Here is an 18,784-nt window from a genome sequence, read left to right on the forward strand (position 1 = left end):
ATGGCAGAGGCAATTAATGTAATCAGTTCAACTGTATAAGAATCATATTCAGACCCAAATGTCCATATCTCTCTACTGGAACCAGGCAGTATCTACATGGTAACCAGATGAATGAGACTGGAACAGAGAGGGTATTTCAGTTGTGTGGAAGGAAAAATAGAGAAAAGCACAGACAAAAGTAGTTTGTCAGGCAGAGGCCCCTAAAAGCCTGGTGATCAGAAAGTTCTCAGATTCTTCGAGTACATGCTCAATGAACAATACAGTGCATGACTACTTTGTGTGTCACATGGCCAGAAGATTGAGTAACAAGTAGTGGGTGTAATCGTATGTTACAACCCCTTTAACCTACTTATTTAGCTGAACTTTTGAACAATTGGAATTTATCCAACATTCAATCTAAGAGTGTTGTCTGCTATTCAACAGGATGGAGCCAGAATGAGCTGATTGTCCATATAAATGTGTGCACAGGCCCAAAGAATGCAGATGATGAGGCAAAGCTTGAACAACTACGCAAAAGATATAAAGTGCTAATGTAAGACCTAAAGGTAGAGCCCAAAACTGTAGCACCTGACCCTCATGCACAAATTTGAGAAACCTCCAGGGAGATTCTGCTATGGGAATATGAAGTTTAGCTCAACACCAAACTTGATCATCCAGAAACCTGGTGAAAATGCCATTGTAAAATGAGGAGGATCTAAAATTAGTTGAGTCAAGACAGATCAACTGTTAAATGCCAATCTTCTGATTTCTTGAGTACAATGAATAAAAGTGACGATAAAATCCCAAAAGAACAGGAATGGCCCTCTTTGCTGCCTTTTTAATTAACAACTCTCTTACGGCTTGGGAACAAAGTTCTACTTGCTGTGGATCTGTTGGAGATGAAGAGGTAACAGGTTGAACAGACAATGTTAAAGATGTGTAAAGTGAATAACTAACCCTGAAGACAGAACATGGAGTACCCAAGAATCTTTGGTGAAAGAATTCCAGATGTCCAGAAAGTGATGTAATTGTGCTCCCACTGCTCCCCCATTCTAGGAATAGTCACTGATGCTATTGTCATTGGTTAGCCCAAGCCAAAGGTCCATGAGGGTATTGATAGACCCTATTTATGGGTTGACTGATTGGTTTGGTGTTTTATGGCACAAAGCAACTGGGCTATCTGCACCAAACATATGGTAAAAACTTAAAATTAAAGTAAAATTATTAAAATTCATAAAAGGAAATTAAAGTAAAACAAAGTTTAATTTTTGAATTAAAAAATAAATAGCATCCAATTTTTACATTTATCTACAGCAGTAACAGAAAAACTACAGTAATACAAGTTGTAAAAAACTTTCTGTAGCATAATTGTAATTATCATAACGCACCAGGAAGACTAACAGATAAGTTCAAAAACCACCATTAGTCACATGAAGTTGGCCTTTCCAGTCTTGTTTTTGAGTTATTTGACATTCTTGCCATTTTCAGAAAGTAAAATGATAAAGGTTTTAAAAGATTTGTTGCAAAATTTTAATTATAACTCATCAGGATGACTAATGGGTAGATCAAACAGTAGTGTTAGTCACCTGAAGTTGGCCTTTCCAATCCTGATTGAGTTATTTGATATTACAACCATCTTCTAATTTCAAATTGAACTGGATGTATTTTGATTCTTAAAAGGGAATCACATTAAAAAAAGGTCTAATGTATAAATTAAAAAACTTAAATAGCATTAAAAAGATTAATGGCCTTTAAAAAACTAAAAACATTTCTAAGATGAACAGTGTCACCATTGCCAATAACACTGCCTAACATTACGGATAAACCTCAGGAGAGAACATGTTTAAAATGGTGAAATTGTTAGGAGTCATAATGATGACAAGAAAGTAAAATGTGGCTTATTGTGACCTGAGTGTCACACAAACAACACACTAGTGCACCAGTCCCAGATAAAAGAAAACAATGAGTTAAAAACTGTAACCAATGCATAATCAAGTTAGAACAACCTCCTCTTCCCAATCCTTATGGAAGCAAGATGGCCAAAGTCCAATAGAGAATTTTACTTGGAAAAGCTTCTTTTCATTATGATCATTTCAGGTTGACTGCCAATTGGCACAGAGCTGAGCCTTAAATACAGGACCATAGTCCATGTATGGAAAAGGCACAGCAATGATAGTGGCAGAGCAGACAAATTTAGTTGCCGTGTCAGCGAGCTCGTTCCTGCAAATACAAATGTGGCTCGGTATCCAGAAAAACTGGATAGAAGTAGATGTCAATGAGAAATGAGCCATCAGTTTTGAATATCGGTAAGAACAAGGTGTGAAATAATGTGATTCCAGAGCCACTAGAGAAATAAGTAAGTCAGTATAAATAGTGCAGTTTGAGTACCACTTAGCTTCTATGTGATCCACAGCAACAGAAATGGCATACAATTCAGCAGTGAACACAGAAGCTGTGGAGGTGATTCTGCAAGCAACCACCAAACCACAACAAACCATGGAAGATCCCACACAGTCACCTGATTTCGAACCATCTGTATAAATAGGAATGGAAGGATGGTTGAAAAGATGTTCAACAAATAACAGACAGTATTTCCAATTGGGAGTGTCTGCTTTTCTCAGATGACTTGAAGACAGGCCACATTTGGGGACTGTAATAAGCCACGATGGGATGGGCTTACCAGTGAATACAGCAATGCTATCCAAGAACAGACCCAATTCATCCAACTGTGCCAGGATATGAAGGCCAAAAGGAGCAATGGCAGATTTCTGTTCTGAAATAGTATAAACCACCGATGAAGGAAAACACAACCCCAGGTGGGATGCTTTAGTAAGGAACAAAGTTTCAAAGCATATAGTAAAGACAGTTCAAAACAGCAGAGATGCAAAGAAGGTTTATGAGGCTCTACATGTAAGCTCTGAATTGGGGAAGTGCAGAAAGCCCCAGTGCAGAGCCGAAGTCCTTAATTATGAATGAGGTCCAGCATCTTTAAGGCCGAGGTCCTGGAAGAGCCATAGACCAGTGATCACAGTCGAGTTTTGAACGAATAAGAGCACAATATATCTTTAGCATAGAATATCGATCCACTTCCCAAGTGGTGGAAGAGAGGACACAGAGGATGTTCAGTGCTCTTGTACATTTGACCCATAGCTGCTTGATGTGTAGTATAAAGGTCAGCTTACGATCAAAGATAAGCTCTAAGAGCTTTGTCTCAGGAACCACAGGCAGCACAACTCCACCGATATGGAGTTCAAGATCAGGGTTAATACCCCATTGGCAGCAAAAGTGCATACAAACAGTTTTAAAAAGAGTTTAAGTTTAAGCCATTTGCTGTGGTCTACTTCAGTAAACAATTGAGGGCAGTCTGAAGCTGCAGCTCAATATACCTCATGTTCAACAACTAACATGAGATGTGAAAGTTGTCGACACAGGGCCCGTTTGCAACAGTAAGAGGGAGTTGTTCAGTGATGGCATTAATCTTTATACTGAAAAGTGTGACACTCAAAACACAGCCCTGAAGGACTTCAGGTTCCTGAAGAAAAGAAAGGAAAGTGTCACACCCACACAAACTTGGAATTGCCTGTCCTTTAAAAAATGTTTAATAAAAATGGGCAAATGGACACGTAACCCATACATATGGAGGTCTCGCAAAATTCCATACCTCCATGTTGTATCATAAGCCTTCTCAATGTCAAAGAATATTGATACAAGATGTTGTCATTTGAGAAAGGCTTCTCTGATTGACATTTCCAGTCAAATCAGGTGGTCCATGGTGGAGTGCTGTCATCAGAACTCACACTGTGTGTACAAGAGGAAGTTGTTTGATTCAAGAAACCATACAAGACAAGCATTAACCATTCTCTCTAAGGTCTTACAGAGACAGTTCGTCAAAGCAACTGGACGGTAATTTGAAGGAATCTTGGAAACCTTCCCAGGCTTAGAGAAAGGTGGGACAAAAGCCTGGCATCAGGAAAAACATTCTCCTGCCAGATCCAATTAAAAACAATCAGAAGAATAGCAAGAGAAGCAGCAGATAGATAGTGCAGCATTTCATAATGTATATCATCAGGTCCAACCGATATACTGCCAGTTTGAGTTCCCCTCATATAAAGGGATGATTATAGTCATAGCGACAATCAGCTCGAACAGAAAGAGCTGATCACTCTGCCTGAGTCTTGATGGCTAAGAAGATGAAGGAAGAAGCACTAGATAGCTGACAAAAGCTTTCACCTAGAGTATTAGCAATGCTCCCAGTATCAGCTACTTCATGGCCATCAGAAAGCAAGATTGAGAGGGGGACAGAATTATATTGCCCAATAACCTTTCAAATCTTGTCCCATGTGACACTGGAACTGATAATAGAAGATATGCCGATTATGAACTTAATCCAAGAGTCCTTCTGGCTTTGGCACCTTATGCACTGAGCATGTGCACAGGCCTGCTGAAAGCAATGCTATGAGAGAGTGTTGGATACCTATGAAAAGTATCCAAGGTACATTTATGAACCTTCCGTGCCATGTGGCAGGCAAGATTCCACCATGGATGAAAATATCATGAAAAACGTGTAACGGTTTTAGGAATACACTGAGCAGCTGCCTGTATAATACAGTCAGATACTGCTGCCACACAGTTGTCTACTGATGGCTTATAGATGATGGTAGGATCAAGTTGTGCTAAAGCAGTGAAATAGAACCAGTTTGCTTGATCCAGCTTCCACTGGGTCACATAGGTCGGATGACATCGACCACAGCCAGTCTCTCTCAAATTACAGAAAAATGATCACTGCCTTGTGGATCATTGTCAACCCTCCATGAAAAGTGGGATAATAATGAAGGAGAGCAAACTGAGAGATCAATGGCAATATAGGAGTAAAGGACTGATTAGGTGCATGAAAATAAGTACAAGAACTAGTGTTTAAAAGAGAAAGGTTGTGATCAGATAGCATACCCTGTAAGGAGTGACCCCTCCCAACAATATCAGTACTTTCACAGATGGGATGATGTCCATTAAAATCCCTCAGGATTAAAAAGGGAGACAGCAACTGTTCAATGAGAGAATCAAGGTATGATTGATCATAAATCTCTCCAGGATACAGGCAGAGAACAAACAGTGATGGTACAACCTAAGGAAACAGGGATGGCTACAGCCTCCAAAGGGGGTGTGTCGAATGGCAAAGACAGGATGGATACATACTGATCAACCAACAGTGCTACCTCCTATGCACTCCTCCATCACACAGCCTGTCAGCAGGTTTCAGAAATGTTTCCTTTTGTAGGAAGCAATAGTGCTTTGATGTCATCAGATTATAATCTATCGACCTCCATGAATGCTGCCCTGGGTCGATTATGCAGGTCTTCACTGTTGGAAGGGGATTCCAGCAAATGAGGACGTGAAAGAATGATTGTTTTGCATCTTAGAGAAGAAGTTGTACCCAAGAAAACGTCCTTACCCAGAACCAAAGAAGTGGATCTTGGGGTTTGCTGGAATATATGTTAGGGACAGAGATGGGTGTTGAAGTTGATTCATCAGCTACTTTAACCATGGAGATCAAAAGGCTTTTCATTTGGTTTAAGAACAATTCATTTGAAGGCACAGAGAGATCCATCTGCACTCCCACCAAAGTAGTGGAATGAAATGCAGCAGCATACGTCCAAGATTAAGTGGTGGACAGCATCTTTTTTCGAACATCCAACACTGGTACTTGGTTGACCCTAGCCCAAGTGAACCAGCCGATTGATCCTAGGGGGGCCACCCCAAGGCTGCCCATCTACAGAAATTCAAGGCCAAAGTGGTGTGTCAGGGTTGGACCCCTCAACCACGAAGATCCTCTCCTCCCCTTCACGAGTCACCACGTATGGCAAACACATGGGTGAATGTTTAGACCCCAGAAGAAGTAAACTGAAAGAATAGAACCTTCTCCAGGAGGTCCCTTCACCATGTACAGGAATCCACACCAAGGGGCTAGTTATAGAAACCAATAAACCTGGAAACTGAAGGAAGGGGTTTGAAAACACTGTGGGTCATTACTCCCAAATTCTACATGAGGCAGAATACAGTAAATGAGCCCTTTGTAACAAAACATCCAGACTCAATTTATCCCAACAACAAACCAGCCAGGAAACCAGAGAAAGAACTGAAGAAGAAAATCTGAATAAGTTAGACATCAGCAAAATCCCAACTTGTCTTCAAGTTGATAAGGGGAACATTGATAGCTTTTAGAAAAAAAGATGGATTGAAGATAAATACCTCAAAACAGTCATAAGAGCAAAACAAATCTGAGAAAGCTGGGATATATTAAGAGTAGTCACAGGTTCCAATCCAGACTCCACAGGTCCAAAAGGGGTCCATCCATTGAGAATCTAAATAGGCTTTTTCCAGGCAATGATAAGTTAAATTATGTTGATCCAAACAACCCTAAACAAGACATAGCTGTCCTGTCATAGTGCTGAGAATCAAATCTTCCAATAAAAACAGTAATATCAGGAGAAGATAAAACCAAGTAGTCACTTACTATCCATTTTGCTAACAAGGAAGAAGTAGAGTTAAATGCAATAACAAACATCCATAGCTTCACACACCTAAGCAACCATCTGAGGATAAGGAGCTGAAGGTGGCTGATCAAAATGATCCTCTGTTGAGGCTGACCTAGTAAAAACACATAGTAAATACATAGTGTGGGCATTTTCTAAGTACGTAACATCAGGCAGCTCCTTTTTAAAGAATCTTTTAACTTTAAATATATTTTTGACCAACTAAACCATAAAGCCTTAATGGCCAGTTCTGATGTAATCTCCCTCTTTACATAAGTCTCAACTACCAAAACCTGCAAGACAGCTTTAGAACTTCATATCCAAAACCCCAATCCATTGATATACATCCCAAGCAACCAATTAGCAACCTTTAGAGGATTCACTACCATCAAAACTAACTATGTTCAATGATCAAAATTACCTACATATAAATGGCTTAAGTATGAGCAATAATGTGTGTCACCAGTTCTAGCCAACATTTTCATAACACAGAATGAATCTCAAGCAATCAATTCAGCCTTACACCCACCACTATACTAGTACAGGTATGTTGATGATACAATTGTTGGATTCACATTTATAGAACACACACTTAGTTTTTTGTAACAGGAAATTACACTCATATATTTTAAATAGCTTAAAGCTTTTAACAGTATACATGTTTCTACTTACATTTTACTGTTTTATTGCTCTAGATAAATTGTAAATTGTTTAGAAAATGTGGAGCTCACATTGTCGTACAAGTTACATAGTGAATGAGCTACTTACAAATGTAGGCCAACACATTTCTATTATTTTACTTATCCTAACAAGTTTCTAATTTTTACTTTTAATTACTTTTATAATGTTAAATAAAGAACACATAGGAAAAACAACAAATGTAGTACTTACCTGGATATTTTTTTTCTGTTAACCATAAGTGCAACTTAAACATTTTTTTATATTAATGGTACAAATACACTATTTTTTTTATTCAGCTAAATAATGCAACTAAGAACACAGAATAATAATATTTTAATTGCAGATAATGTTCTATAATTACCATAAGATTTTCTAACTATGTGATAAAATCTATTATAAGTGATTTTCTAGCTTATGGTTCAATAAACAAGCAATAATTAAGGTCACAAATTGTGTTTTGCTCAAGTAATAACTATATTATAACAAGCAATTTATGTTATATTCTGTGGTAAACGAATTAGAAAAAGAGCAAATGTCACAATTCTCATACTAGGGAAGACTGAGGGTTTTATAAATATAGTTATTTACAAAATTAAGAATTTAAAACTTATGTTATTGGTTTATTAGCTACATTTGATGCTACATGTATTCATATATCCTGATAATAAAATGGTTTAATTAAATTCTGAAAGTAACTTTTTAAAGAGCAAAAATCATGACATGCTCACTTGCATGTACATGGCAAATGAATTAAGACTGAGCTATTTTTATTGATGATAATCTAGAAATGATACTGTGTTCACTAACATCAATGCAAGTAGATGTTACATTACCTTGTAGAAATGAGCCTGCGAGCAGATTTTGGAATTGAACTACCTTCTGACTCAGATATATTGACTTTGTGGTGACCACCATCAGAAAACATTACATATACATCCAACATCCTATCTACAAGGTGATGCAAAACTGGCCATTTTGTTAAGATTACCTGAAATAAAATTTTCATAAAGAAAAAAGTTCTTAAAAATATGTGGAAGATTAAATTCTCACAAGTATATTTTTACTATGTTATCACAGGTACATCTCTCATAGCTTAGCTGCTTTTAAACTTCCTTTTTTTTTTACCAATAAAAATAAAATCTGCAGTTTACCTGTTTCAACTCTGCAATGGACATAGGTTCTATGGTAATTTTTCTCCACAAGTTATTTAAAGGGTTTATATGTCCATGAACTCCAGAATGAACACCATCATGAGTCACCAACAACCTAGAAAAAGTATATCAAATATTTAGACATTTCTATCAAAATCAAGTCTACTATACATAATTAAAACTTAAAAACTGAATTTGATTTCACATAATTGAAAAACATTATAGTTTCATCATCAATTAAAAAGACCTCTTAACACCAAATATTGCTTGGGAAACTAAACAGTACACAATGTACATAATAATGCTTTTCATACTAACTTATGATATTTTCCAAATCAAGTTAACGAGAATGAATGGATGTGCCACTTTGTTTGACAAATTCATAAATTGGCATTAACATTTGTGGTTTCATCAACTAGCATTTTTACTGCATGATTATTTAATTTTTAGGACATCTCTCTGTGACACCACATTTAATTATTAAAATTTACAACAAACCTTTGTGTAGCAAACAACTGAAACCCTGGTGCAGCTTTGATTGGCTCAGCTTGACCTGGAAGAAGGAGAGTTTTAGACTCCAGAACTGACACTAAATTTGATATGACATCCAAAGGAGCATAGTCAATATCTTCTAGCAGGAGCCAATAGCCTTTAGTCATCGCTTCTGTTAGTGGTCCAGGTCTCCATATAAATTCTCCTGGAACTTCAGTGCAGCAGTGGCTTCCTATAAGGAGCTATAATACAAAAATTATTAAGTTTATCCTTGTGATAATGCATGATAATGTTATGACAATTTCTTTTGTCTAGAACAATCAAACATTAAGTTTGAGGTTTTAAGGCTGTTTTTAAAAATGGAATAAATAAAATTACAAAATAATGAAAATTATTTTCAAGGTTTCTTTTTCAATGTCTCGAATTTAAACCTAGAAATTCTCTAAGTAACATGAACAGACAGTATGCTAAAACAGAAATAAACAACATTAGCTAAAATATGTGGGTTTGTCTTATAGCAAAGCCACATCAGGCTATGTGTCCACCACTGAGATTCAAACCCCTGATTTTAGCGTTGCAAATCCGAAGACTTACCACTGTCCCAGTGAGGGACTAATTAAAATAACAATATTTACAAACAGATACTTCTAATCATTCTGTCTCTACATAAGTTGTAAGAAAACAGAACAAACTGGCAACTGCCTTAGATTCTTTACTCAAACAGTTTTGTAATGTTACCATGTAAAATTAAACTTAAGTTTTTTCATGAATAATAAATTTATTTTTATTGTTGAAATAATGATTTAGCATACAAAACTTAGGATGACTGTGTTACATCAACATAATTATATCACAGCAACACAACTGTATTTTAGCAGCATACCACAACTATGTTGCAATAACTTATGAGTACTCCCAATTCTGATATATAAAACAGATGCAGAAAAAATGCTTGATTCATAATTTATAAAATCAAATCAAAGAACTTCAATATACTTTCTATTATGTAGATCATCAACATTTTTACACATTTTAATGCTCACAATAGTTTAACAATACAGACAAACAATAATTAGACAAGGCTATGTTAAATATTTAACAAAGATATAGGTATTGTTAATAAGAATAATTTCTGTGATTTTAAACCAATATGCCACATAACATTCTTTTTTAAATGAAATGGTTATTTTCCTTATTCACTACCTTTAGCCAGCATTGACCAAGGTTTCAGGACCCAAAAGCTATTTTTCACCATGTATACAAAAAGTAAACAATAAAATGTCAATTTTTCATGCTTATGAAAAACGTTTCTAACTTTTCCATCTGTTTGGTCTCCTAAGTGTACTTTCAGTAAATACGGAGGCCTGATTCTTCCAGTCTCTGCAGCTATGTGCTCAATCAATGTAGTTTTCCCACATCCCACAGGTCCTTGTAAGAGAACAGCATGTCCACATGCAACAGCCAATGCCAGGTCACGTAGAACTTTGTTCAAAGAGGGAACAGACACTAAGCCAACTTTCTGTGCTTGCTATTGAAAGGAACCAAATAAAAGCCTCTAAGTATACAAGCAATATAATGTATAGAAAAACTGTAAAATAAGCATGCAATAAAACAAAAAATATCATATAAACTAGTAATCTTAAGGTAACATATACCTTTTAAATGCAAAAAATATTGGTTTATTTGTTTGTATATTTTGAATCCTTAACCACCCTCACTTTCATTGTGCAGTACAAAAAATCTTACCTAAACTAAAAACCATTAGAAAGTATGAAAAACAAAGGGTTTTCCATTAAATGTCTTTTTTTTACATTCCATTTCCATGGCAACATGATCCAAAATTGCTGTTTTTCTTTTTATTTGGAAGCACTTTTAACCAATTTGTCTGTCGTTCCCCCTGCTTACCAAAATGCTGCATTCTTGCTACCTTTTTCAAAGTAATTGATTGTACCAATACACTTTCATTGAGGGGCAAATTACGAAGATCAATTTCTATATGATGAACAAAGAAAGTTCTTTTACTAATTCCTCTTGTTTAACTTGCCATCAAAAGTGTTTATTCTCTTGGTAAATCCTGAAAGTTTAAGGATGGAAATAAAGCACGATTTTACAAATCAAAGAGGAAATTTCATGGTAACAAGTTCACCAAAAAGAAATAATTGAGTGAAGAGAAGACTGGTATGCTTAGTAACAGTGAAATCACTTGAGTTGCCACAAGTTGTTGGTACTCATAATGCAAGTACCAGTTCTGCATATTCAACTTCTATGCAAGATTCCATGGCACAAAGTGCTTCTACAAGAAAATTTGGACACATGTATGCTTTTGAAGAAACCTCACGAACTACAAGAAGAGATTAGACAAGACTGTATCCAAAGTGGTAATATACTTGTTGATACACACATTCTGTCAGAAGTAACAAATGAATTTTGTCACTGTTTGTGTGAAGAAACGTTTAGCTTAGAAACAGCTAATAGAAGTAGACTTTCTGCTAAAAATTTGTGTGCAAAAGAAACATTTTGAAAGTTAGAACTATCAGATAATTGTTTTTTAGTGTTATGAACATGAACCCACTAAGTATACAGAGGTCTCGGTACAAGCATTTCATATCTGTTTCAAATGCACTGAAACAGTTTCTTGTGAAAGCATGAAAAATGCGACTGAAGATTTGCAAAGAGATGGCAGAGTTACTGAAACATCTGTCATGTGTGATGGTACCTGGCAGAAACAGGGCTACTTTTCCTTACATGATAAGGTCACTGTTCTTTCAAGTAAATCTAGGAAAGCAACAGACTATAAATCATTGATTAGATACTGTCATTCCTGCTCTTCAAAGAAAAGTATAACACCAAAGGAGCAAGAGGAATATTATAGAGTTTGCTTAGCAAACTATGAGAATTTTATAGCTTCAATGAAACCAGTAGGGATGGTGAGGATATATATATTTAAGTTAATTTAAATACATTTTAATGAAGTTAAATAAGTGAAATCACAAGGAAGGACTGCATTAAAAACAGCAAATCTAAACCTTTAACTAATTATATAAGTTTGTTATAACTTAAAAAACAAGCTGAAACAAGATAAAGTAAACAAAAATACAATGCACTAATTGAAAAGATCCCACGGTACAAGCTATAATGTGGGATTATAAAATATACCCTAGGTTTTGGAGGTGACTGAAAAAGTAGGACCCAAATTATAGTGGGGATACACCATCTATCAAGTCTTAACCTCCATTCACCAGTCTTTTTTCTTTTTCTTATTTCAATTAATTTTTTATTTTTTTTCTTATTTTTATTGATTTTTTAATTCTTTACTTGGAAGAGCAGTCACCTTCCCACAACTGTCTGTAGACAGTAAAGGGTGATATAGAAGTGGGATGTTGTGGGCTTCAGCACCCACACCTTGCTCTCCTAATTTCTTTTTATATCTATTGCTGCTCTTTTATTATATATTATACATTTGATAAAAAGTAAAAAAATATTAAATTATATTTTCACATTAGCGAGACATTTTACTTATGCAGGTATTTAAGATTAAAGCACATGACTACAATTTGCCAAAATTTATGATACTGGTATCATTAGCATTTTATGATATACTCTACATTACTAATTGCCAGAGAGCTAGAGTTACTGGGTTCTTAAATTCTTGGGTGTATATAGTTTTATACACTGTAATTAAGAACTTAAAATCCTCCAAGTCTGGAGAAAAATATCAATGCACAAGTCGTACATAAGTCCATACAATTAGCAATGTATCATATTATAGTTGTGCACCATTCTGTTAATTTCAAAAACAAAAGTTTTATTGAATTTGTTTCAAATAAAACTTGATAATCTGTAAATAAATTCAGCTTGATCAAACACCAGGCCAAGGGGTTAGTCTCACTGAAAAAGTGTTAAAATCACAGCAAAAAATATACAAGTGCCAACATCACCACTGTCATTATTTCCAGAAACAATTTTTTTGCTAAATATTTAATTATCCTGCCTGATTTTACAACATGAAACAATACAAGACTAAATAACATATTCATAATTACCAATTTTTTGTTTCATGTGTTACTCAAACAGAAACTGTACTTTAATCCATAATTCATACAGAATGTCACAAGAGTAAAACTGAATACATAAGCAATTAACCTTTTCAGTAGAAGTAAGCCTGGGTAGAAGAATACCGACAACTGCAGTAACTTGTGTGCAAGTATCAGAGATGAGTAAACTTCCTTGTGTACACATTTCCAAATTAATACTTTCTTGTAAAGGCTTTCTATTTACTACAGATGTCACCATAGTTGTGTTGCCTATCTGTAGTGTATTATAATAGCTACGTAAAGGGAAGAAACAAAAACTTCTTTTAAAACTAAAATCACACTTATTTTCTCAAATGTTATATTGATCAGAAAGTATAAATCATACAATTCAAATTAATTTAACCGTTTTGTATAAGGTCATGGATCAAAGGCCATGTCATCATATTTGTTGACTTGCATTCAAAATTTTATTGAATTAGTATTTTATAAATTTATCCAAATAAGTTTGGAATCAAATTGTAGATTACAATTCAAAACTTTAATATGAATTAATTCCTAAATTTAAAAGTAAATATTAAAAGAACACTCCTAATTATAGATTTTATTGAGTGACATGATATTTTAAATGCAGCACTGTTTAAAATTAGATGTTGATGTGAAAATACTGAGTCTGTAAGTTTCATACAAATTATGAACTCAAATTACTAATATTAACAAGTTAGAACATCTAATAAGAACCTTATATCTTTTTAGTTTGCTGAGATATGGCTTATTTATTGAATCAAACACAGTGACCCCATTCACCTCTTTCCATTTTTGAAAATGGTCCCTTATATACACTTACTTTAATATATGACATGTAAATAACCAATCAACTTAGAACATCCTTCTAGCGGTTTTTTCAGCTATTTTAATGTGTGACAAAGCTACCACGTTCTTTCAAACCAACATTTCAAGAAAGTAGATTGTATCTTTAGTCTGCTCAAAGTTTCATATTTTTTAAAAATCTAATTACATCAGTTACCAAGCTTAATAAATTATAGCAGAATTCTATGGTATTGGTATTGATACTTACAACTTTTTTGTTATTCCAATGTATATATATATAAAACCCCAAAAAATGTTGTTTAATATTGTCCACATGAGAAATTTAAAATGCTTAGCAGCTTATGTTCAGCAGCAACTGAGTTCACAGATCGTAACTAGAAGAGATAATTTGTTTGTTTTACTCCTTTATTTATTGTTCTACGTTTTAAGAAAAATAAGTTTAATAATTTATTTCTAAATATTAATAATATACGTACATATATAAAGTACAATAACTGAAATGTGACTGCATATCACAAAATACTAGTCCACTGAAACACAGCCAAGACAAGGAAGACTATAGGATAGTTTTATATTATTTGATATTTAACATGAGTGCACATGCACAGAATCAATGTAAGTTATGTAATGTTAATTACACATAAGGTCGAAATAATAATAAATATATATATATACATGTACAATGTTGTGAGACTTTAGCTACTTAGACTAAGTGTTTATACTTTTTGTGATATAATATATAGTCATTCTAGCACAAAAAAAGCATAATTTACATTTCCTAATTATTTTATGATGTTTACAAGATTGGTCAATTGACAGACCGCCAGTCACCTATCTTGTTTGTTAATCACCTTCATATGGCTGATGACCATGCTTATTACTAATAGAAAGAGAAAGTTCTTTTCTACAAGAAGCTTAACACGGTGCTTTATATTTTGATGGAGATACTATTCAGCTGATAGGATTTTATTACTTCGTTGTGATCAAATTATAGCTTATTTAGAAAGCTGAACTATGTTTTGCCAGTTCTGTAAGGGTACAGAAAATAACACAAAATATAATCTTACCAAAAATAAATGTCTCATATGTATTTAGGTCTTACAGTCTACATAAATATTTGAGATTTTTGGGATGAAGAATAGTGTTTTAACCATAACATGATGTTACTTTATAGTGAGACTAGTAATGAAATTGATTTGATAGTTTCACAAAAAATCTTCAATAAAAATATTTCATTAAAAAAGTTGATTTTTTGTGTTCAAAAACTTGTAATCTTTACTAAAAGTCTACCAAATGTTGTAAAAATACACATGCTGTATAAAAATTTATAGTGCAAATACTTAATGTGTGCAAATGTGTAGACAAACTCGTATACTACACCAAGCCCGTTGCAAAAGGGTTAGTTCAATGAAGTCCAACTGACCTAATATATCACAGTGATCTCCAAAATTCTCCTCACATATGCAGAATAAAGAACACAGTATTTTAGACATTTACACACACACATACATATAAAGCAGAAGTATCATCTGGGTGTTTGTGTGTCTACATTAACACAGTTTCTTTTACTGATATGAATCAAACTTGTCATATGGAGTGACAAAAGTAGTGGGTGTTCAGCTTTGGACCCCAAGTGTCCAAATGTTTCCCATGTTTTACCACTGCTTGCAACAACATTTCATAGTTACCTCAGAATACACCAGAGAGTAACATAGAGGTTCTACATCTGGAGCTTGAACTGTCTGAAGCCTTTGTCTTCTAGATTTATTTAAAGGATATATATTAACTAGTACTAAATATAATTAAAAGGATGAATACCACTATTACTAAATGTACAAACCATTAAATAAATACATTTTATATATTTTAATAAATTCTATATATTCTAGAATAAAAATATTCTCAAGTACTCGAATAAATGTATTTCATTCCATTATGCAAAATTATTCAAAAATTTAAATATTCTGACAAACATAAATAATTAAGTATAATTTCAGATGTTATATGGATCAATGTTAAAAAATCTTCAAAACAATACAGGACTCAAAAGAAAGTGTTCAACATCAGGCACAACTAAACAGAAAAATTAATGAAATTAAGAAGTATCAGATATTTTGTCAGGCATGAAAACCCCATCATGAAAAAATACAAAACAATATTAAAAAGTTATAGTTTATATCTTCTATCTTAGTATTTTAATTAGTTCATGGCATACTCTCATTTTTCTGTAAACTATGTGTTCACAACAGGCAGCAGTTGAGGCATACTTAATTTCATATCGAGAAACACAAAAACCTCATAAATATTTCTCTCACATGTGAATTGTGTCTTCATTATAAGGAATTTCATTCAAAGAACAACACAAACAAGTGCTAAATTAATAATTCAAATGTCACATTGATTGAACTGCAGGCCCTTTAAGCTTATGCATACAGAAGTGGAACTTGTACATACCATGACCTATAGCATTATTTTCAAAATTTAATTAAACTATTATCAATGCATTTTAATAAACATAGAATAAAAATGTAGCTTATAATTCAAAGTTTTATATTATCTAAGTTTTAGCTTCTTCATTAAAAAAAAAGGCATTACAAAAATTCTCAATCTGAGCTCCAATTTTTCACTTCAGAATTTTTCTAATTTCCAAAATATACTGCTGCATTTTCCCAACCAATCAGAAACCCAAACTATGCATAATTGCAAGCAAAAATCTAGCATTTGCACCTCCTATTTTCTTGATTTGCTGGTGTATCAAAACAAATTGTCAAATCCACCAACAGAAGACCCTCTCCATTTATTTAACTTGTTTGTTAATCACCTTCATATGGCTGATGACCATGCTTATTACTAATAGAAAGAGAAAGTTCTTTTCTACAAGAAGCTTAACACAGTGCTTTATGTTTTGATGGAGATACTATTCAGCTGATAGGATTTTATTACTTCGTTGTGATCAAATTATAGCTTATTTAGAAAGCTGAACCAACTACTGTAGTATTTGGACATTCTATTTCAGCAAGTGATATATTTTTGCAATATAAAATACATATTTGAAACTATATGAATTATTTTATGTACTTAAAAAACTTGCCAGAGACTGAGGTATGGGAAAGAATGGCTTAAAGTTTATAAAAAAGATAAGTGCTACAAGCCCTTGTTTTTCAACATACATTCTTTTATTTCCCTTTTTAAGGAAAGGAACTAAAATATAAATATTATAAAGTTTATTAGGTTAAGCTGAGAAATTTATGTAAAACATGTTAAAAAATGAAAGAAATAAGAATGATGTAGATATGGCAATACTAAAAAGTACAGAAACAAGGTACAGATGAATACACAAAATCATACAGAAATTTCTATAGTAGTTACAAAGGCAGCAGTTTTAGCCTGGTGTGATCAGTTGTATTGATGGACATTTTGCAATGAGATTAGTGAAATGCTATACTGCTTCTGCACTGCCAAAGTTAAAATGCAACATTTTGGTGGGTAATCATCACAACAACTTCAAGCATGGAATTTGATGTCAATCAGAAAAACCAGCAGAATATTTGGATGTTACTTGCCAGTTCTCAACTTTAGCAACAATTTTTGGCTAAACTGAAGGCTTTAATAGCTTTTCAAAACTCAAAAATACAAGTAGGTATTTATTAAAATCTCTTAGATTGTTATGACAGATTTAAGACTATGACGAGCACTACACAATATGTGTCAGCTATTTTTTTCTGACTTATCCCTACATACTAAGCACTACTGTTCTTAGTGATAAAACATCCAAATTTTCTCAAGCTTGAATAATCAATGCATATTTGAATATACCAATAACCAATAATAGCTAGTTCAGAGGAAAGAATGATATTACTAATTCTATTTTATGTTTTTGAAATTTAGATATACTGTTATTGTTAGGATAGAGAAAATAAGATATAATATGAAATTTTACCATAAAAAAACAGTTGATACTCATTTAGGAAGTCCTAGTGGTTATGCAACTGAAATATAGAACTGCAAGATGAAAAGAAGCATATTTCTTTTCAGCATGAAAATCACCTCTCAGTGGTGTTCCATTCAGACAAACCTAGTAAACACTTTGAAAGTTAACAGAAAAATTGTTTGTATAAACATCTGATTTAAAAAGCTTTTTTTGTGCAACAAACTTTCAAAGTTTAAGCTTACCAAAAATAATGAAAATACACTTAGTAAATTTATAGCTCTTGTATATACAGCTTCAAAATATCATGGTACATCCCATTTATAACAATTTAAATTCAATTATAGAAATTTTGTGTGGTTGCATAAGAAAATGCTTTACTCTTAGTGTTTTCAATGATTTTGTTTCTAGAAGGTTTAAAAGATGTTCTAAGAGGCCTAAGCCATGCTGAAGATGAGATGCAAATACTTCTGTGGAGTTCCTCAGGGTATGCTCCTTGTAAAATGTTTAAAATTAGATTCAAAATCATGCATTATGATCACTGTTGAGAGCTTTTTGACCCAGATATCCACATGCCATATTGTGAACTTTTTCTCCAGATATCATCACCTTTTATTGATTTTGATGAATTCTGAAAGTGATAAACTATGATTCACTGTTCTTTGGCTGAAATCTCAAATTCATATGCATACACGTATGGTTAGAAAGCAACAAATACTAAAAAAATAACATTCAATTTTTATAAGTTTAGGTTATTTTACTTGATAAATGGAGAAAAATAAATGGTGTTTCAGAACATAAATGTTCTTATGTTGGAGTATAAAACTGGAAAATGAGTTGAAAAACATTATACATGCATTTACATGTGAATAAAAACAAACAAATTAGAAAAACTTTCTAGTTTAAGACTGTTTACTTAACACCCATGAAATAGTACTTTTAGTTATTTGTATGCATTTCAAAATATATATGATTTCCACATTTAAAATGTTCATAGTACTGTTGTCTTTGATACAAACTTGAAATTTTAATTCAACTACAATTCATCTTTAACTCTCTCACTACAGGCTCACTCCTGAACCATCCTCATAACCATTTTGTGCTTTTTATAGTTTTCACACTATAACTTTTAATACAGTGCAAATATCTTCATAAAATTCT

The 18,784-nt window shown here is 33.4% G+C and overlaps 2 protein-coding genes across 4 annotated transcripts in view; one reads left to right on the forward strand and one right to left on the reverse strand.

The window, feature by feature from the left end:
- The window catches only part of LOC143239260 (midasin), a 217,603-nt gene that overhangs the window by 179,468 nt on the left and 19,351 nt on the right, over positions 1–18,784 (reverse strand). For all 3 annotated transcript variants that reach the window (XM_076480175.1, XM_076480174.1, XM_076480176.1), the window contains exons 6-10: positions 12,977–13,160; positions 10,149–10,361; positions 8,840–9,075; positions 8,342–8,456; positions 8,024–8,178 (exon numbers count right to left, since the gene is read on the reverse strand). In XM_076480175.1, coding sequence (XP_076336290.1) covers positions 8,024–8,178; positions 8,342–8,456; positions 8,840–9,075; positions 10,149–10,361; positions 12,977–13,160 — 903 coding nt within the window. The remainder of the gene's footprint in view (positions 1–8,023; positions 8,179–8,341; positions 8,457–8,839; positions 9,076–10,148; positions 10,362–12,976; positions 13,161–18,784) is intronic.
- The window catches only part of RpL24 (ribosomal protein L24), a 399,722-nt gene continuing 385,105 nt past the window's right edge, over positions 4,168–18,784 (forward strand). Inside the window, exon 1 of the mRNA XM_076480183.1 lies at positions 4,168–4,174. Coding sequence (XP_076336298.1) covers positions 4,170–4,174 — 5 coding nt within the window. The 5' untranslated portion in view covers positions 4,168–4,169. The remainder of the gene's footprint in view (positions 4,175–18,784) is intronic.

Source organism: Tachypleus tridentatus, chromosome 13 (assembly GCF_004210375.1).
Source record: "Tachypleus tridentatus isolate NWPU-2018 chromosome 13, ASM421037v1, whole genome shotgun sequence".
In the NCBI taxonomy this organism is placed as follows: domain Eukaryota; kingdom Metazoa; phylum Arthropoda; class Merostomata; order Xiphosura; family Limulidae; genus Tachypleus; species Tachypleus tridentatus.